At 41.7% G+C, this 21,451-nt stretch overlaps 1 protein-coding gene across 2 annotated transcripts in view; it reads right to left on the bottom strand.

Moving 5' to 3' along the window:
* The window catches only part of DHX57 (DExH-box helicase 57), a 432,068-nt gene that overhangs the window by 12,401 nt on the left and 398,216 nt on the right, over window positions 1-21,451 (bottom strand). For both annotated transcript variants that reach the window (XM_086927178.1, XM_086927177.1), the window contains 2 exons: window positions 20,022-20,156; window positions 9,464-9,664 (listed from right to left, as the gene is read on the bottom strand). In XM_086927178.1, coding sequence (XP_086783304.1) covers window positions 9,464-9,664; window positions 20,022-20,156 — 336 coding nt within the window. The remainder of the gene's footprint in view (window positions 1-9,463; window positions 9,665-20,021; window positions 20,157-21,451) is intronic.

Here is a 21,451-nt window from a genome sequence, read left to right as displayed (position 1 = left end):
TGCCTTAGGTGTGCCTTTGGCGGGCGCCCTCTGCACGCGACCGCGTCATCCTCCCCTTACGAGGAGACGTGAGCGCCGTCGCAGCTAGCCTGCTAACATGCGTTTGAAATGCCCGCCTAATAGTCGCCCCGGAGCATTGAGGGAGGAGTTTAACGCTATGCATTGCCCCTGTAGCACCGCCTTAAAGGTGTCCCAATTATTCAGTGGATAGGTGTCACTTGTATTGCTGTCATGAAGGTAATCGTTTAAGGTCTTTCTCAGGGTGTCAAGCAGCAGTTTCAAATCACAACGTAAAGATCCTGGGAAAAACCACCTCTTGTATTTCGGGGGCGAGGCCTCCCAGTCTAGGCTTAAGAACACCGGCACGTAATCAGAGAGCAATATGGGGTTAAATGTGGCCACTTGTAAGGCCTTGAGAATGGTATTGCTTATAAAAACATAGTCTAAGCGAGAATAGCTTCTACGTGAATGCGAGAAGGAGGTATATACCGGCCATTCAGATGCTGCATACGCCAAGCATCCAGTAAGCCCACTCTCTGAAGGCTTTTTCCAAAGCTTTTTGGTAAGCTACCCGTGGTCGAGCATTGTGGGTGCATGCTGTCTGTCCCAGTCCCAAGTGAGATTAAAGCCACCCATGACTATTACTACCCTTCCGCAAAGTCCCCCAAAGCAGGGGGAAATGTGTGTAAGAACAAGACTAGATTAGTGGTAGGTCCATAAAGTGTAGAAAAAGTACAATGATGAACCGGTATGTGACTCTTCACTGTGAAATATCTGTTTTTCCTTCCTTACCAGCATTGCAGCCCTCTGGTGTAAATCGCAAGGCTGAGTGGAAAAATACCGCCACTCCATTGTATTTAGAGGATGCTGAGATTTATAAATCATTGGGTAGGTTTTATGTTTCAAGCAGTGTTCCTCGGAGCGTTTAAGATGGGTTTCTTGGAATGCTACCACATCATGTCTGTGGTTGGTAATATAATTCCACAATTTCTGTCTCTTGGCGAACATTGCAAGGTTGTGAGAACCAAAATCTAGGGCAAGGCAGAGATCTCAGCTATAACATATAACCTTGTAATATACCCACCAAGTCCGGCCCGCTCTGCATTCTCTTTCAGTAATCTCTCAAGAGTCTTCCCCCTGTTATCTGTACATTCCAATCTTGGTTGCATGTAGATTCCCTCATGTACCACACTAAAAGGTAAGATGTATCCCATTACACAAACAGACCACCAAACTGTCCCTCCCAGCAGGTGTAACAGTATTTACCTTACAATACCTTCTTTCAGGCGTCTCGGTCCAAACCAGCTACGGCAATCTTAGTAAAGTTGTTAAGAGAGTTGGAAATTTAACAAGTTGAAGAGACATAAGAATGTGAAATGAAAAAGAGGAAGAAAGAGAGCGAGGGAGCTGTGCCCCTCCTGGGCCCGGTCATCACCAATGGGCCTCTGCGACATGTCAATCCCATTGGCCGACTAACCCATGAGTTCAAGAAGCCTTATCTCCCCACTTCCCAGCTGCGAGCCCTTCGAAAGTTCCATGACTTCACTGTTGGGTGTAGATGCAAGTTTCTTCAGTGCTTCTTGTGCGTCTTTTGCCATTGTCTGTCTTTGTTGAGTCAGGGTGGGGAGCCTGCAGGTCTGCCAACCTCGCCATCCGCTGCCCGCTCCAAATGAGATGAGAGACCAAGAAGCTACGATGCCGCCTGGAAACCAGTGACATGATGAGACTTGTTTTGGAAGTAAAACGCCAAGCCAAAGGGATATGTCCATCTATATTTGATGCTTTCCTGACGGAGCTTGTCAGTAATTGGCCAGAATTCTATACATCTCGCCAGTGTAGCTGCGGCAAGGTCCTGGAAGATGGAGCAGGACATTCCTTGAAAGGAGACCTCGTTGTATTTTTGAGCTGCCTGAAGAATTGCTTCTTTCACCTTGAAGGAGTGCAGCTTGACCAGCACATCACTGGAACTGCGTTCTTCACCCGGTGTAGGGGGCCACGCCCTGTGCACTCTTTCAATCTTCACCTTCAGTAGGGTCTCACTGAGAAGCTCAGTGAAGAGACTGAGTAAAGGCCTCCAGGTCCATTCCCTATGCGCCTTCCTGCAGATTCCGAATGCGCACATTGTCTCTTCGGGACCTATTTTCGAGGTACAAACTAAACAGAATTGAGGTCTTAAGTTGGCCGTCAATCGAAGTCTCCAAACACTCCATGCAGCCTTCCAGGTCCTGCACTTTAACTTCCAGGTCCAGGGTCCTGGTGCTGACATCGTCAACATCTTAATGGCGAGTCGTCACCCAGGCGTTAATGTCTGATCTAAGTGCCATGTCCACCTTCAGCTCCTCTCAAGAAATCGTCCTTGATTAGGTCCATGGTGGTTGACAAATGTGGGTCAGGAGGTGAACTTTGGCGTTCCACTGCAGGGAAATAATTGGAGACCCTATTGCTTTGAGCCTTCTTAGGAGGCATAAAGGCTTTGATGAGATACTCAATATTAGTATTGCCAAAGAGATTCTCTGCCGTTACTCAGTTGTGGCCACCAAGTGTCCCAGCGCGGTTGAGAGTAGCCCCTTCCCAGGAGGAAATTGCTCACATTCACCAGCGTTATCTGAGCGAGCGGAGCCCTGGTTCCCCAGGCCGGGCAAATTGTAAGACCAAAGGAGCAACCACGCCAACCTTGCAACTTTAATTAAGTTCCTGTAGGGTAGCAGGTACAGCTCTTTGTGCGTATGAGTATTAGAAAAGTGGTGTAACTTTCCACATGGTTGTCCAGTGGCACAAATGCCCACATGCATTCCTGACCTATCTTGCCACCATCATCAAGTCAGACACATAGGGGCCCACCACTAGGCCTTTCTCCCCACGGGGTCCTTCCCCCAATCCGGCACTCAACGGGCCCTGAGGAAGGCAGGCAGCGTGTTCAGCGGGGGGAGCGGTGGGGGGGGATACCCTTCATTCAATTTATGTGAGGATCGGTCTAATTTCTTTTGTAAGAGAATTCAAGCAACTTATGAACAATTTCCAACTCAAGTTTCGACTGATCTTGAAAGAGGATTCCCAGTCCATCTTCTGGCTCTTCGCTTACAGCTTTACCTATATCTCTCTGGAAGACTCCACTGCCGAATTAGCCAAATCAAATTGGGATCCCCTTTAAACCAATGCCCTCCTGATATCTTAAAGCTTGCTTCCACTCTTGTGATTCTCAATTTGAATACACTGTTGAATACCTCTCTGGAACTTGTTTTTTGTTCAGAGGAGTTGGAAGCAGACTCTTCAGCTCCCTGTACTAAAGAAACCTAATGATACTCGAATCAAAATCGAATCAAATGATACTCTAAAGTTTTACGTGTTTTAAAACCCATCCCATTCCTGCCTTTAGTGGCTAGATTGTTGGAGAAGCTAGTCAAAAGACAACTATACTATTTTTTAAAGTCCCATCACCTCATACATGATTCTAAATCTGGATTCCGTTCAGGGTTCAGCACCAAGTTTGCCTTGCTTGAGGTCAGATTTTATAAAGGCGAATCTTTACCAGAAATCCTCAGCGATGGTGGTTTTAATTGATTTGTCCTCCGAGTTTGACACGGTTTCTGACCCAATTTTGCTAAATAGATTTAGCAGAATTGGAATTCGAGGACAAGCCCTAGCCTGGCTTAAATCCTTTATTGAAGACAGGGCACAGGCAGTATTTCCTTCTCCTTACATCTCTACCTCCAAACAACTTGAGTGTGGGGTTCCACAGGGCTCTGCACAGAGCCCCACCCTCTTCAATGATAATTTAGAGCCTCTGGTGAGCCTAGTTTAGTCATGGGGTCTGCATGTGGTCTCATAAGCTGATGACACGTGGCTCCTATTCTTTCAGAAGAAGGATGTTGAAGCTCTGAGCTCTTTAAACAGTGCAGTTAAGTTAAGTCAGTTGTAGAGGGGATGACTAGTAATTGTTTCAAGCTCAAATCTGATAAAACAGATTCTTTTTCTGGTGGTAAATACATTCCTGACTCTTGTAATTGGTGAGGAGTTGAACTTAGATTCCCTCCTTTGGTCGCTATAATTATAAGAAATGAGTGTCAAATCCGATTCTAACCTTTCTTTTGAACCCCAAATTAAGGCAATTTTTTGATCTGTTTTCCTACTCTCAAATCTCTAAAAAGTATGTTGCATTTGGTTCCTGAAGACACTCACAAGACTATTGTTCACGCATTGGTGACCTCTAAATTTTACTATGTTAACAGTCTATAACTGGGTTTGCTGATACCTTCAACCTAAGGCTGTACACTGAGGTAGAGAAGTGAGAACAGATCTTCATTATGCAACAAATTTAAAAACCTAGTAATTTCATTAAAAAAAGAAGAAAAAAACAAAGCCCCTACAGAAGTGCCTATAATCTTTAAATTTGTATTTCTTAAAGGGCTTTGTTAATGCAGTTCATACTACATTGCTGCAGCCTCAAGAGTGATGGTAGGCAGGTAGAGCTAAGTACTTCCTAAAACAATTTGCTCCCTAGGCAGACTTGCGGAATACATTCCAAATCTTTAGAATATAGTTCCCCCCAAGGGTAAAGAATCAAAGGAAAAAACCTTACCTTTCTGAATGCTGGAGCCCTTTCTATTACTTATCAGGTAATAGGCGATTGGGGAGAACTGTTTTTAGGCTTCTAACTCACCAAGGAGTGATAGGTGTTGCTGAGCCCCTTGACTATTACCAGTGAGATTTAGAATTCCCTTTGCAAAGTGAGATGTGCCCAAGAGATAGGCCAAGCAGAAGACGTGGGATTTCTGTTCCTTCTGAAACAGTACGTAGTTTAGATGTATTCAATGCTTTAGGGTGGAGAAGGGTTGTAGGAAAACTGCTGCCAAATTGTTTGAGCTTGGGTGGCTTGTAGAATCAGGCATTTAAATGTTTGGGTATGGATAGAAGTTCCTGGTTAGGCCAGAGAGTCGGATTGTGCACAGCCTTGTGGGCTGTACAGAGAACCTTGAATTTTGATGTCTCTTCAATCTCCAACTAATGGAGTATCATTAGATGTGATGCGGGTACTGTGTCTCAAGCCGAAAAGACACATACCACCTGATATTGTAGCTTTTCAGGCTTATCAAGTCACTGTTAGACATTTATGACAACCACCCTGGCCCCTCAGTTATCCTCTAAGGTGGGGTACATAAGTGTCATCTCCGTACATGTGTGAAACCAATTTTGCATTATTACAGTATGCTTGGATGAGGTGCCATAGATGCATTGTAATCAACCAGTGAAAGTACAGAACTAGGTAATGGCAATTGCTTTTAAAATGAAAGACACTAATTTGACCTAGTGAGTGAAGATTTTCTGGGAAAAAGTGCAAATATACAATATTGCATCATGTGTTGCCAGACACGGAGGCATATCTTTGTAGTAGACAGGATAAAATGTTGCAGAGAGGTCTGGTAACAGCAAAGCACACCACTATCCTTGATCATGGGCAGCAAGTACCTCTTCCTTGAAACTCAAATATGTGTTTTTTCCCATGAAGTAATTCAAAATTAAGTGAAGTTGGGCTCCAGTAAAGCAGTTGGTGTCATTAGGTGGGGGTGACTGATGAAATGATTGCTCAACAAAAAAGTGAAATGTGCTACTTAAGAAAATTGACAGGGTGTCAGAGATCGCTATAAGGGACTGGCATGGAGAGAGCAAAGTATGAAAAGACTTGCAGAAATCACTATAAAGTAATGGCACTGGACGATCGGTCCAGAGCCCCCCTTGATCCATAAGCCTAAAACTATTTGCAGAATTTTTGGGGTCCACGAGTCAGCATGGAGTGGAACTTGTTTGATTTGGTCTTATGAAGAAACACATGTTGGGCCTTCCATCGCCTCCCACAAGCAAATTAGCAAATTAGTAAAGGTTCATGGCCCAAGAGCTCAGCGAAGGTACACCCTCTCCAGAGTCATGTCTGGTCCTGCTAAGTCCTGAAAGGACCCAAGAATCACATCCTTAAACTATACATACATGAAACCTTTCATACCAGTTATTCAATCTCCAGTCATAGAGAAACTACACTTCTCGAGAGCATGGGTGGTCTTGCCTATCATCACAAATGAGTATATAGAGGCTCTGGATTTGAGCACAGCTTGTTCTTTGGGTGCACAGATCATCAAAACACATTATATACCACTTATTTTCACAAAAAAGTACCATCAACCACCATTGAATAGGCACCTGCAAATGGTCATCCTTAATAACCATAGCCTAGACAAACCTCTAATACCCTTTTGTGTACAACACTGCATAGTCATATAGTTGACAAAGAGCTACTAAACCAACAGAATCATCATATACCGCACCAACATACACCCTAGAAGCACTCTGATACAACCAGAAAAAATATAATACAGACAAATGCATATATCGCATCATAAATTCCTTTTCGGATTGTTATGCATATATAAAAAGCTCTTACTCTAGCCGAGTAATGGACAACTGACCATGTAATTGAAATAAATTAAAATTAAAAGTCCTTTAGCACATTCGTAAATCCACGTAAGACACTACAAAGATCAAATTCAATCAGTTTTACACTTACCCACAAAACCTACTTCTAAACTAAATAAACTTTTCACTTGTCTCACAAAACCAACAAACAGACACCAAGGATTGATGGCACTGCGAAAGGTATGGGAGTGAATTCATCAAAATGCTATGGGTAGTGGAAGTGACATCACATACACTTTGATCTCAATGACATTGCAGGAAGTGACATCGTAGGACCCCTGACCCTGATTTTTGTTCCAGGAAAGCATGTCACATGACCTAACATCACAACAATTGAGCATTTGCGTTAGCTAGTGTCACAAAGTACCGCAAAGTTGCGATATGTGCTGCTTTGAATTATTTTGTATCAAGGGGGTGTTGGATGGATGACACAAGGGACGTTTCAATGCAACCCCCCCTCCATGGGTTTTGACACAAATCCCTATCTGCAAACATTGGTAGATCGGAATTTGCACCTAAATCTTATGCCTCCACGAGGCAGGTGCAACAAGGAGTTTTGTTTCCCATTTCTTCTTGTTTTCCCAACTTTGTACTGTACAGCACACAAGCAAAGAGGTAAAAAGGTAAACACATTAAAACATAGTTTTTGTACTGGAAGGGACCTCTTCCAGTACAAAACCTATTCTTCAGAGGACACATACACCTTGCACTCTGACACAAGGGATATGTGCGTTGGCGCATAGCATACTGGGAGGGATAAAATGCACCAGGTCTAGTTAGATATGGTGCATTTTCTATCTCACCCCTTCACGCAAGCCAGCGAAGCAACGTTCGTGCCATGTTGCCTCACATCAAAGAATAGTAAGTCTGGACCTCAATTTCACTCACTTCCTATCACTTGACTCTCACTCACTTTCCCTCTCACACACTTTTACAAATACAGTAACATTTTCTCACACATATGCATCCTCTCCCACTAAAATACTCTTTCACCCACCTGCAAGCAAGCATACAACATACATTTAAAACCATTTTAACTTACAACAGCTGCCACCATCTGTCCAAAGTGTGCTCCGTTTTTTATTACACTAATAGTGAATCAAATAATGATATTCACTTTTAGTAGAATGACAAATAAGCAGACTATAAGAAATGCGGAGCCCCCAGGGAAGGCAAAGGCAGTGCTAGGGGGTCGTGGTTGTGACCCCTAAATCATGTCCATGATGAAAGGACACTTAGAAGGATGAAGTGAAGTACCCCGATCCTAGAGCTTTTATTCTCTGCAACATAATTATCCATTTGCTATTTACAATGTACTTAGTTTCTATTTTTTGTGAGGTTCTCATCTGAAACTATTGCTATCTCCAATACCTTGCACATATTTTGTAGGTGTTTTTTATTTAGTTTATTGCAAGTCTCCCTACAGTTTTCTTGGATTTCTACTGTACTTTTATAAGAATCCTGATTGTTATTCTGCATTAATTGCCAATCTTGTACTATTTATATTTATTCTTCAGAGAGCATTGCCATTATTTTCTTTTATTTCATCAGAATACTTCTGTTTTTCTAAGTGTTTGTCTTTCTTCGAAGTTTGTGGTAATGTCCGACCAAGATTATTATTTCTTGGTTTTCTACAGTTATTCCAGTCAATTCTTTAGGAAATGTTGTTGTTTCTGTATTCCTTTGTCATTGTTTTCGAACCCTCAAAAGTTTATTGTGATTTTAATTTAGAATTATAGATGTACCGTATTTTCCGGCGTATAAGATGACCCGGCGAATAAGACGACCCCCTACTTTCCTTGACAAAATGTAGGTTTCATGCTATACTCGCCGTATAAGACTACCCCCACTTCCTAACATCCTACAGTCCCCTTTCTATCTCCATGGACTGAGGAGATCATGTGGTACTGACGCTCCTCTCCTTCCGATGAGCGTAAGAATTACGGAAGGAGAGAGAGATCAGCACATGTGGAGGAGCGCCTCGTCTGCCTGGGGATGTGCAGCTGCAGTCTAGGTAGGGCTCACGGCGCCATTTGTTTGCTTTTAAAACTTGCGCAGTGTTTGAGTTGCCTCTGGCTGGCGAGGGGCTGATATCGTGTTGCACAGTGCCACCATCGCCCATTTAACGTTCGTACTTCTGCTCTGCTCATTAGCAGCCTGTGGTACCGTAACTGTAATTTATTTTCAAGACCGCCTACGTTCTTCGTTCTTGTGCTGGAGTTCCCTAAGCGGCACCCATTTCAATTGAGAAGCGGTCTGACACCTTCGGGTGAAGTCCGCGCTATGTAAAACATACCGTCAATTTTGGTACCCGGCGTATAAGACGACCCCCGACTTTCCAGAACATTTTAAGGGGTTAAAAAGTCGTCTTATACGCCGGAAAAACGGTAAGTCTTTATTACACTGTTTCTGTAACTTTGTGTGTTTTGCTTTGTGTGTCTGCATATGTTTTCTCCTAGTTCATTGTCAACTATTTTTGAAATCATGTATCAGTCTTTTATACTGCAGCTGCTTAATTTACATCTACCCTGGCCATGAAAGGGGATGACAGAAACTGTCATTTGATGGACCTACCAGAAGCCTGGGCTTGTACAAGCAGTACAAGTTGAGGTACGTGGCTACTTTCTGTCGCTTTTGGGTATACAACAATTTGAGGGTTATCTATGTTATATTCATGTGTCTAAAGTAGCCCAAACATTTTACTGCTTTCCTTTGCTTTTGATAAAATCTGAAATTCTTGTTTTATGGCACTCAATGAAAACTGTAAATGTTTCTAAGCACTCAATATATGCTGGGGAAATAAAGGCAAAAGGAGAAAAACCAAGACAATGTAGCACATCATTGGTGAAACTAGTGCAAGGAATCAATCAATCCCACAGAGAGCCTGGCCCTTTAGATCACACATTTCAAACATAAGTATACATTTCAAAGGTAGCATTGGCCTGACGACATTTTGATGATAAATGCGAGAAGAGAAACATCTGCCATTCAAAGATACCTGATGTGATGCTGCTGCAAAACAAATCCATCCGTCATCAAGGGAGATGACAAATTCTCCCCTTCGCAGCTCAATCTTGACCTGTCCTCCACCAAAAAGAACCAGAGGGTATACAGATACCATGCTGCAGTCTCTTATGAACACTCGGCTGGTTTTAATCTTCTCATGATACACCAAATAACGACTGGAAAAATGCCTGACCTGGAAAGAAAGTTCAAGCATATAAAGTGAGGATAGGGAGCTATGTAAGATCAGGTACATTCAAGATCATTTGTTCCATACTGGTAGCCTCACAGCGTCACCAGCAAGTTTTCGGCCTGGGTAGTAGGGCTTTGCAGTGCCCAGTTTTAAATACTTTGTGACTTTTCTATCAGAGAAGAAGAACCTGCGCAACAAGAGTTTGCTAAAAATGGGCACTGCAAGCCTGCAACCTTTTTGCGATAAGGAGCCTTCAACGCTCTACCATATTATGGACAGAAAAGGAGATCACCAGCCTGCAGACTCCAAGCTGATGAAAATGTATTTTGGTGAATTTACAAAATAAGGAAACCCTTTTCCTTAAAAGGTGGAACAATGGACAACAAAATATACAAGAAAAAAAGAGACACAGTGGACATGAAACTAGCAAACAGGTTTGGTGATAAAGGTGCAGCAGTAATGGAGAGAGGAAACAGAAGTACCAGCATATAGATAGGGGTAAACACACATGGTATAGGTACAGCAAATACAAAAAATGTGCTGGGAGGAATGCTCGCAAATAGTCTAACCGCAAAAAATAACTCTGGATAGCATTCCAGCTCATTGTTTTTCAACCACTGTGCCACTCTAGACAGAGGCCTGCCTTGTACAAATCAGTACTGACCCTCCTCTTCATGGGAACAGTCCATCCTGAATTGCTAGGCGAGGCCCACATTAGAAGGGACAACAAGCAAGCACAGAATATTAGGCCTCATCTGAGAGTTATAGCTTGAATTCTCTGGTGTAGCGAACAGGCCCACAACTGTACATACCCCAGGCCATTTAGGGCATTAAGAGGAAGCACACAGAAGGTGATGGGAGGAATGCTTGAAATAGCCCAAACCCCAGCAATCGCTCTGAGTGGCATTCTAACCCATGGGAAGAGGTACAACTATACTGATCGGGGTAGAGGTACTAGGATTTAGCCAGCAGTAAAGGCACTAGGATATATGTAGAGGCACTGTAGTTCAAAGTTCAAAGTTCAAAAGTTTATTATGATTTGGCTCTCATTGAGGGCCACATAAATAACGTAGATATTAACATAACAAAAATAAACACAAGCTACATACAGCAACAGAAATAATCACTTATTATCTACAAATAATGCACTCATCAACATCTCCCGAAATCACATTAATATATATCTAAAAATTCTTTAAAATATTTAAAAATTCTGAAACAGAACATTTCGTTAGGGGGGCAAAAAAGAGCATGGAAGAACATTTTTACATTCATAATTCCCAGTTGTAAACAAATTGGTTTTATCCATTTTTTTCGCAATAGGCGCAATACCGGACAAATAAACAGTACATGGTTGAGATCTTGAACAGCATTATTACATAAATTGCATAAGGGGGACACTCCATACCATTTTGCAAGTAGTGTATTAAGTGGAAGCAAATTATGACGTAAAAGGTACCATATCCTACGGACACCATGCGGAATGTTCCAAGTTAAGTATTGTTGGGCTAGTTTAGGTGTATAGGTTAAAACCAGGGCTTCCCTTTCTTTATACTTCTGTTGGGCAAGTATATCCAGTTTATAACATAGTTCCCAGGACATACTTTTTAACTTTAACTTTAATTCTGATGGAGAAAGTGAAAATAACGTACTTTCATCCAGTTCCAGTATCGAAACAGCTTTTCTAAAATTTTTTACCAGCTGCGAGAACTCATTAAAGTTGCCCAAAAGTTCCTTTTTTAAAATTTCTCGTAAGGTTCCTGGTTTACCTCGGGCCAAGCATGCTACCCATCTTACGAGAGCAGCCAACCCTTGAGCCCAGCAACTTCGCAGTCCGAATTCCAGCCTGCAGGAAGATGTGGAGCAGGCTGAATTAAATGAGGAAATTTTCCTTAATACCTTCCCCTCCATTTTTTGCATAAAATCCCATTGATTTAGATCCACCAATTCCATTCCATAAAGGAGGGTAGCAGGAATCTTTGCTCGGAATACCTCCAAGCATAAGGAGAAGTGCCTCTTCCCCGTCGCTTTATACAAGGAACATAATCCCCTACCATGGGCCATTGCTTTTCTAGAATTATTTTCGATGTGGGGCTTCTCACTAAGGTTAGAAGATATTATTTTGCCTAGAAACGTGTAGGAGTTAACTACCTCAAGTTTTTCTCCGCTTAATGTCCAGTTGAAACTCCTGGATCTGCACTTCTTCTTACCAAAGATGCACATGATTTTGCTTTTTGAGCTATTGATTTTCATATAGTGTGCATCAGCGAATTCATTCAATGTATGGAGACGATTAGCGAGACCTTTCGGGGTCAGATCTAAAACAAGTATGTCGTCTGCATACATTAGAATAGATATAGCAGTTCCTCCAATTTTTGGGGCTAGTCCCTCACAATCTGCAACAGCGGTTGGCAAATCGGCCATATACAGGGAAAACAGTGTGGGTGCCAATATACATCCTTGTTTTAGTCCATTCCGGGAGGGGTAGCTTGAGAGAGACCCCTTTCGCCGCCTTGTAACACCCTACACCATGTGTTCCAGTGTAGGGACTTAACTAAATCCAATAAGTATCCCGGCATACCCAATGCCGACAGCTTTCTCCACAGCGTCGGACGGTCCACCCTGTCGAACGCTGCGGAGAAATCTATAAATGCTGCATATATGCCCCCACCACGTACACGAACATATTTGTCTACAATTACCTGTAGCAGAGTTAGGTTATCTAGAGTTCCGTGCTCTTTTCGAAATCCTGTCTGTTCCCTAGGTGTAATATTATTTAAATTTGCCCATTCTGTTATTAATACTAATAAAAGTTTTGCAAAAATTTTCCCTATCGCGTCCAATAAAGCAATTAGGCGATAATTAGAGGGATTATCCCGGTCTCCTTTTTTAAAAATTGGGATCAGGATACTTCCCCGCCAAGAGTCGGGAACTGTTCGAGTTTTAAAACACGCCCGAAACACTGGAAGAAGAATCCTGCTCCAAGTGATTACGTCTTGCTTAATTATAGACATGGGCAATTCGTCGGGTCCCATAGCCCCAGAAGAGCGCATGCTCCTGATTGCGATAGCTATGGAATGCTCAGTGGGGAGTTCCATTTTAGAATCGGTATTAAAATCTGGAACCCATGCATCGCCCCCTGCATCATTGGGCGCATATAAGGTGGTCACAAATTGGGTCCAGACATCTTCAGTAATAACAATCGGAGTGGACGTTTTTACAGATCCACATCCTTGCCTTATTATGGACCAAAAATCTCTAGAGTTTTTACAATTTGATGCCTCTCTTAGCTTGATCCATAAAGTGTCTTCTTTGTCTCTTTTTAACTTGGCTCTCAATCTCACCCTCCTTCTTTTTAACAGAGCTAGCTGTAACCCATTCTCCCCTGATCTATTAAGGTATTGCATCCTAACAAGTTTATTGATTTCTTTATTTAACCTTAATAGAGGACTAGGAGAAAAATATTTCTTTTTATAATTTCCTGTACTCCTAGCCATTTCGGTGATTTTTTGGATGAGGGTTTCAAGGAACATGAATTCCCTACCTTGCCAATAGTCGAGCTCAGTTAGAAATTGGGTAAGGATGTTTTGTACATCTTTATTATGACTAGATCCCCAATAACATCTATCTGAGTGGCGATTAATAGTAAAGCCTCTGTTCTTTAAGGACCAGAGGTCAGATTCAGGGGGTATTAATGAGACAGTTAATTTAATAATTTTATGGTCACTCAAGGGGGTATGAGTGATTACCAAATCTTTAAGAAAAGAGAACGTGTCAAAGTCTGTTATTACATAGTCCAAAATAGATTCTCCCCTGGTTGAACCATGAGTATAATTAGCCGGGGTATCTGAAGGCATTCTGCCATTTATAATAATTCCCTCCACGGCACTGAGTTCCCCAAGAAGAATCTTGCCCCTTTTGTTAGTTTTTATTTTATTGGGCAGAAGAGCTTGTGGAATATTATATACTTCTTCCTTTGCTTTATTTCTAAATATGTCTAAGGAAGTATTAGACACTTTACAATTTAGGTCCCCCACCAGTAGTAAGTATGGGGGGTCATCCACCTCTAATAATTGCTTTATATAGGAAAACATATGTTTTAAAACTGTCGTAAAATTATCTTCAGGAGGAATGTAGGCATTTAATATTATAAACGAAGACCGTTAAACAACAGGATCCAGGTTAGAAATAGTTATGGCTTGGAATAGATTACTCTCGTCCTTATAATGTGAGAAATGCCATTGTAATGCATTGGATAACAAACAGGCAATTCCGCCTTTAGCATGGCCTTTTTTAGATGGAGTTGCAGCGGCCTCTAGGACGAAGTAGTCATTCCCTCCATAAGGAAGAGTATCACACCATGTTTCTTGGATACATAACACATCCGCATTCAAGGGGAGAGGCACTGTAGTATAGGAAGCAGTATTGGTACTAGGATTTAGTAACAGGCAGATGTACTGAGATTTAGGCATGTTTAAAGCACTAGGGTGTATGCGGCGTACTAGAATACAGGTAGGGTTTCTAGCTAGTACCAACAGGTAGGTACTAAAGTGTAACGGTAAGAGGGTATGGGCATCAGGATTAAGATATAGGTACATGTAAATGACAGGAGTAGAGAAAAATCTGTTTGGAGGGACTGAGTTGGCTGTAGGAAGAGGGTTGAAGAGTGGAGGAGAGAAAAGAGCAGGGGGTGTTTTATCCCCAATAACACAAAAAGGGTAGAGTGAAGAGGAAGAAGGGGAGAAAAGTAATCTACTCCTATAACGGGGTAACAAGGGAACTATGTGAACATAGAAAAAAGTACTATTTGGACTCTACAACGTGAAGTGCATTCAGCATGACTTATTCCAACAGTCTGGCAATTGCTTTATATGTAACGAAACCTGTTCATTGATCAAGTTTCTCCATAAAAGGTTCGCTGAAGTAATTTTTCTCCTGAATCGAGTTGTATGCATATAGACTATCACTCATCCTCTGTGACACACTATTAAAACATTATTTTATTTGAGAGACTTAGTAGGCACGTTTCCCTAATATCAAGTTTATGATGTTCCCGGCAAGCAGCCAAGCAACCATCTTTGCTTCTCAGTTTCCAATTATAAAAAGAACCCTGGATAACTGACTTTTTTGAGGGTTACAAATACGTTTGAGGTATGCTTTTTTCACCAAATGTTAGTTCACAGGCAAAGGTACTGTAAGCACCAAGGAAATCAGTTCAATTTCCACCGAAAGAGGGACAAATTATAATATCACTTTTCTATAATAGAGAATGATCAAATTCATTAACTGCAGAGCAGTCTCCATATCCTAGTAAGATCATAGTCAAACAATATTTGCAAATACTAGATCAAATGCAGAAGCATTACAAAATGTGCTCAACAATCTACCTTTTCATAATAATCAAACTGCCTGCCCTAAAGATGACTGTCTTGTGGCTTCTGTTTCCAGTTATTAGTGCTAGTTGAACTCCAGGATTTAGGGCTGCCATTGAAGTTATACCTCATGTTCAATGGGCTGTCACTCACCCGCCATTGAAGTTATACCTCATGTTCAATGGGCTGTCACTCGCCCTTGGAGCTCAGGGTTGGCTTTTCTGAGACCGAGTGGTAGCTGCCACTTACAATCTTGAAAGGCCTTGTTTGGTAAGAGGTTGGCCTTCACAAGGTTCCCCAAAAGAGACAGATTTTATTTGTGCGCTTGGGAGATTTAGTTGGTCTGTTGGAAAACCTGTGGCATCTGCAAACAATCAAGTAGTGCAGCAAAATCTTTACACTGCACTTGTAGGGTTCTGAAGGACGTACCTTAAACGACTGCTCATCTATGTGCAAGTCACAAGGCACTTTATAAATTCGTTTCGGATTGGGCTGCCGAACCTTGTGAAAGGAGGCACCTTTATTGTCAGTGTTAAGTGACCCTCATGGACACATGAGCCTATTAATATTGCGAGTTTCCAACTGAAGTACTTGATAGCTGTCTGCTGTATGAGATTGAACTGGCTTTGCGTGAGTTGTGATAGAGTTATGTTCAATTTCCAATTGACTAGGGGAATAATACACCAGTGGGAAAGACCTGAATAGTCTTTTCAGTAATTGTTTTACGATTCTCTGAGAGAAGAGGAATGGCACTCTCATTGAGCCCCTGGCACAGAATACTGTCACAAGAAGAACTATCATCAGTTGTTATTGAGACCTTGCTTGACAAGGAGTAGTCAACAGAAGAACAGGGGTAGGGCAGTCAATGAATAAAGCACCTGAGAATAACACCAAACACAGAATCTCTTCCACCTGGCCCTGCACATTTTTGTTGTTGATGATGATGCTATGGCTTCAGCGAGGTTCTAGAACTGAAGTGAGTGGGATATCTAGGTGTGCATACTTAAAGTTTTTCAGGAGTCAGATTCTAAGATGTAATGATGACAGATTGTGGTGGTGTATCCAGATGCTGCATCTCGACAATAAGCACTGCTAAGTAATGAGAGGAATATTGAGAGTATGTTATGAACGAGAACTGTCTTGACCAAACTGGAGCTTCCAGAAGTGACATGGCTCTCATTTAATCTTGCTTGTTTTATGCAGGGTGAATGGAAATTATTCAAGCGTGTGAATCTATGAAAGATCCAATGCCGGGGAATCATCAGTTATTTGTAAGCCCCATCTAACTCAAAAATCAGTTTCCATACAGCATTATAGAATTTGACAACTGGATGATGCACAATGTGTACCAAATAACCGCAACAGAGAGCCATTAATGGGGGCATTTAGTACCTAAACATGTCAGAAAGAAAATTAACTTCACATGCGTGTGGTAGATTATAATAAACTTTGCAGTAGTTTCATTTAGTATGGTATCTGGACTGGCAGCATTATTGCAGATCTTGTCTCATCCGAAGAACATGTCCTAATCTTGGGTGTTAAAAAAGGTGCGGGTTACAGGCTACACAGTGTGGCTCTTGTGACATGTTAGTGTTGTCCATTTGGGAGAGATGAGGTATACAAATCCTTCCTAAATCCCCAAACACAGCTTGGACAAGAATCAGAACCACAGGCTGTAGTAGTACAACAGTCCTCCTCAAGCTCCAAGACATTGCTGGATATCCCACCTCCAATGAGACTACAGTACACAACCCTACTTTCACTGAGACTTTAGAACATTGGACAACAGCTCACCTCTCGGAAAACTAGAGCTCTTGAACACCAAAAACTCTAAGACTACATACATTATTGCAGTTGTAGTGTAAAGAACTATGCAGGAGTGTGACTGATTAATGCCTGCTAGCATACAAGGCAGACTATCTCTTGTGACAATGAACCACATAAACGCAGTTGTGATCCCGACTTGCATGAACCTTTAAAGGATTGGGGAACCAGAACTACAGGAAAGCAACATTTGCACAATGTGTGTACCCAGAATTACATGAAAACAGAACCAGCACAATTGAGATTGATGCTAAGTCATGTGTACAAACCCCCTGACCAGAACCTAAGGTCATACAAACTGCCAATTAATGCATGATACTGAGACATACACAAACAAATGTGTCTGGAAAACTGAACTAATTTCACCACAAACATTAACCAAGTTATAGTTGGTAGGGGAGGGAATAAATATATATATATATCCTCCTTCCCAGAAAAAGAAGCAGTCAGAGGCCACGTGAGGGGAACACCAAGGAAGTAGTTTAATGACCAGATGTGGCGAATGCATTTCGGCCTATTCATGCCTTCTTCAGCGCCCAAGCAGTCACTGTGCTGTCCTCAGCGCAGATACGAGTCCTGCCTCTTATGAGGAAATCCTGATTAGCTCCACCCCCAACAAAGATGTTAGCACACCTGCTGCCGGTCCCGTGATTTTCCATGGACTGCGGAGCCCAGGATGCAATGTGATGCTCCCAGGTAGGATGTGGGAGGGGGAAATAATGCCAAATGATAGCGTTGGATGCAGGACACTGCGCAGAGATCAGACGATTGTTTCTGCTGGAAAGTCAATTAAAAACAACCTCCTCGGGTCCCCATACTGCTCCAGCCAGGAATGTTCGGGAATCCTTACATTGGGGGCAGCCAGACAATGCTCGCCGCCCAGCATGAGGTAAATACCCCAAAACCAGCTGCTTCTACTCCCAAACACCCGGGCGGGCCCAGGCCATCCGATCCCTCGGTGAAACAGAAGCTGCCATCGGCAGAAAGCCAGTGAAGTCCGGGCCACTTGAAGGAGCAGGGGCCTCTGCAAAACGTCTCTGGCTGACGTTGTACTTAATGTAGCACACCCTCCTGCCCAGAAAAAGAAGCAGTCAGAGGCCACGTGAGGGGAACACCAAGGAAGTAGTTTAATGACCAGAGAGAGAGAGAGAGATTGGATGGTGATTGCTGAATAGTCACTAGCCAGCATACTCACCCACTTCAATGGTATCAACTCTAGGATTAAACGGTTGACAGACACAGTGACTCATTAACCCGGTGCAAGGTTGAAGAGGGTGGAATTAGGTTTTATGGAACACAACGGGAAATAGCGCAAGTGAGAACAAGGTTTTGCTGTAATATTCATGGCTCTCCACTTCTGACAGGTCGTTCAACATGTCCTACCCTAGGACAACGACTGACATGCAAGAGTGACATCTTTGATTCAAAGAGGCTGTGTCTCTCACTTTCATTCCCTTTTTCTTTTTGAAGTAAAACAGAGGAACCGTTGACACCTCAAATCTGCCGTACACTGCTGTTCTGTCTTGGTTGTGCATTCAGTGAATTTCCATCTTTTTGTTTAGGTGAACCAACCTTTAAAGCAATGGTTTTGCCCCTGGCTTTTTTGTTTGCTGGACATGTGCAAGAATATGCGATCAACTCCACCATCAGCCAAAAAACATTGTTGTTCAGGAACCACAACATGGCAGGTTTGATGCCATAATTAACAGGTTCCTAACAGGAAATTGAGCAAATATGTCCTTGACCTGGTATTGGTTATATCATCCCGTATCAGCAGTTAGAGAAACCATGATGACAAGAGTAGACAAATTAAGAAGTAAAGAAAACAGGCAAAAATGCACCAAACTGCAAATGCCACTAGGGGTTTAGGCCGATTTCTCTGTTTTTGTGTGTTATTTATCACATGAGGTTAAATATATCCAAGGTTAGGACTTGATGAAGGTGTGGGTTTAGGTCAAATATATTTTAATATTTTCAAACCACAGAATCTTTAGTGGGTGGGCTTTCTTATTTCACATCACCATTTAAATAGTAAGGAAAAAGATTTAGCTAGGTGCTGATAGAAAACATAAACCTATTTTATATATCTCTAAAGCAAAAGGAACCACCCTATTTTAACAAATATATTCACACAAATATATATATCAAACCATATTTATTTTGTTATTTTATATATAGCTCATGATCAGCTTTGTAAATCATATATCAATTTATAGATATCTATTTAATTACAGCCATTTCATAAAACGTTATTTCATTAAGGCTAACAAAATTGTACACAAATAATACGATAGGCGTGAAGTCGATGGAGGCAGTGCGGTAGGTGCCAACATCACCATTTAAAGGCAGCCTTGTCTAAAGGACCAATCGCCAACTCTGTTCTGGCTGCATAAGGAGAGGACATTTGTATAGGGAAATCCTGCAAGCACCATAATGGTGCTGGTGACCCCTCATAGGCCGTTACCATAGTGACAGGGTATCAAAGGACGAAGGGCAGGCAGCAATAACAAATAAAGCGTAGTGCGTTCAAGCTGCCAAAACTCATAATTAGCTCCTGTTTTTTTCCTCTATGCTGGTATTTGTAGCATGTATGTATATTGTATTTCTCTAGTGAGAATCTAACCAAAAGGCAGCAGAGTGTAGAAAGACTGGACAAGTGTCTGTTGCTTCTTTAAAGTCTGAATTTCTAGAAATAAGTATTCTGTGCTATACAGTGGCCACAGATTGAATACCTTTTGGCTGGATATTGCAGGGTGTTTGAATGCATTGCACTATATGTCAAGTAATTCATTTTGAAGACATAGTTGGTTTGATGTACAAAGATATAATAGGTGTACTGAAAACACAGGTAGAGATAGAAAACAACATGGCATTTAAGGCCTCAAGAAGAAAGTTTATTTTCTATTTACAGTTTGCTTGTTTAATTTAATTGATATCTTATGCACCAACCACCCCCTCACTGATAGCTTATGCATCACCCCCTCACTTATGGTAAACATACCACATATATGTTATTACATATCTCAATTTATTTTCAAACCGGGAAAGTAGTTCAATAATCCTGTGACTTTTCCAATAAGGAGAAATAGCAGAACCTTCAAAAGAACAGGTGGCCAAGTATCACTTTAGATTCCAATCCTTGAATAAAAGTGAATGCTTCTCACCTGATAATTTACAGAAGAAGGATGAATATGGATGTAACCGTCATTCTTTGTGACAAATTTCAGCTCTTCTGCTTTTGGCTGCATTTTCACTGCTCCTGTGCTTGTTTGTTGATATTTTCCTTCTGGAACTTTTACCTAAGATTTTCACAATACAATCAATGTACAGTAACTGAACCTTGTATAAAAATGAACATTTTTGGCTTGCATTTCTGAGCTGAAATACCCTGGATTGGTGTAATTTACCAGTAACGTGGGAAGATGATTTACTGTTCCTTTATTAGTGCTATGTATGAACACTGCTGTTGGCAATTAGATTATCTCAACAAATATATGGTCTGGTGAACACTGACTAAAAACAAAGTATAGATGGTGTTGGACCTGGCCCTCTCTGAAAGGTCACCCCAAACGTTTTGCCTTCACTCCCTTCCTTTGCTGAATCAGTTTTCTTGGATTTTAGGACTCTGTGAACTTCACTGCTGCTAACCAGTGCTAAATTGTTTGTGCTCTCTCCCAAAAACATAGTAAAATTGGACTACACATAATTGGCACATTTAATTTATTTGTAAATCCCTAGCAAATGGTACTTCCTGCACCTACGGCCTGTAAACTAAATGCTACTAGTGTATCTGCAGCACTCACTGTGCCACCCACTAAAATAAACTTTTAAAACATGTTTCGGGCCTGCCACTGCAGCCTGTAGTGCAGTTTCAACAATGCATGGTAAATACAAGGTCCCTGCATTTGGCTCGCGCTCCAGCGTGGTCGGCCTGAACTTGTGGCTTTCTTCTGCTATAACACAACCAGATGTCAGCGAGAGGCGCTTTGTGCTTTTAGACGTTTTATCCTTCTAAAACTTTTAAATTAAATATCTCTCGGTTCTACTTCGTTTTTTGTTATTCTGGTATATTTTTATTTACTAAAATGTACTCTATTTTTTTTTTATTTGGTTGGGATTTTTCTTGTGTTGAGCTTTCACTTTATTACTGTTTGTGTGCTTTACACTTTCCCTCTAAGACCTGACTGCTTTTGTGCCAAGGTAACAGAGGGTTAAGCACAAGTTAATTTAGTGACTATTTGTGGTTCGCCCTGACAAGGATTGTGGTTGTTTGTTGTTTGAGTGTGACTTCCACCCTCCCCTCACCCATTCTTACAGATGGGATACAGTCTACGTAATGCATTATTTGATCCTGTTTCATTCTTTCAAATTGTTTGTTTTGCTCTGGTAATTAGGTAAACTTTTCTGTCACACCACTGAAGAAATGTACCAAGAAAACTAATACAACTATGATCCCGGGGGAGGAAGAAACATTTGAACAATAAGAACATACAGCATAACTCCACGACGCTACTCGCGGTCAGTCAAAAGTGATGGAATAAGCTACATTTAAAAAAACGCCTGAAATTAAATGCAACTCTGCAGGGAAAGTGAG

The sequence above is a fragment of the Lissotriton vulgaris genome, chromosome 6 (assembly GCF_964263255.1).
Source record: "Lissotriton vulgaris chromosome 6, aLisVul1.2, whole genome shotgun sequence".
In the NCBI taxonomy this organism is placed as follows: domain Eukaryota; kingdom Metazoa; phylum Chordata; class Amphibia; order Caudata; family Salamandridae; genus Lissotriton; species Lissotriton vulgaris.
The sequence above is the reverse complement of the archived record's forward strand: the minus strand, read 5'-3'. Positions and strand labels throughout refer to the sequence as shown.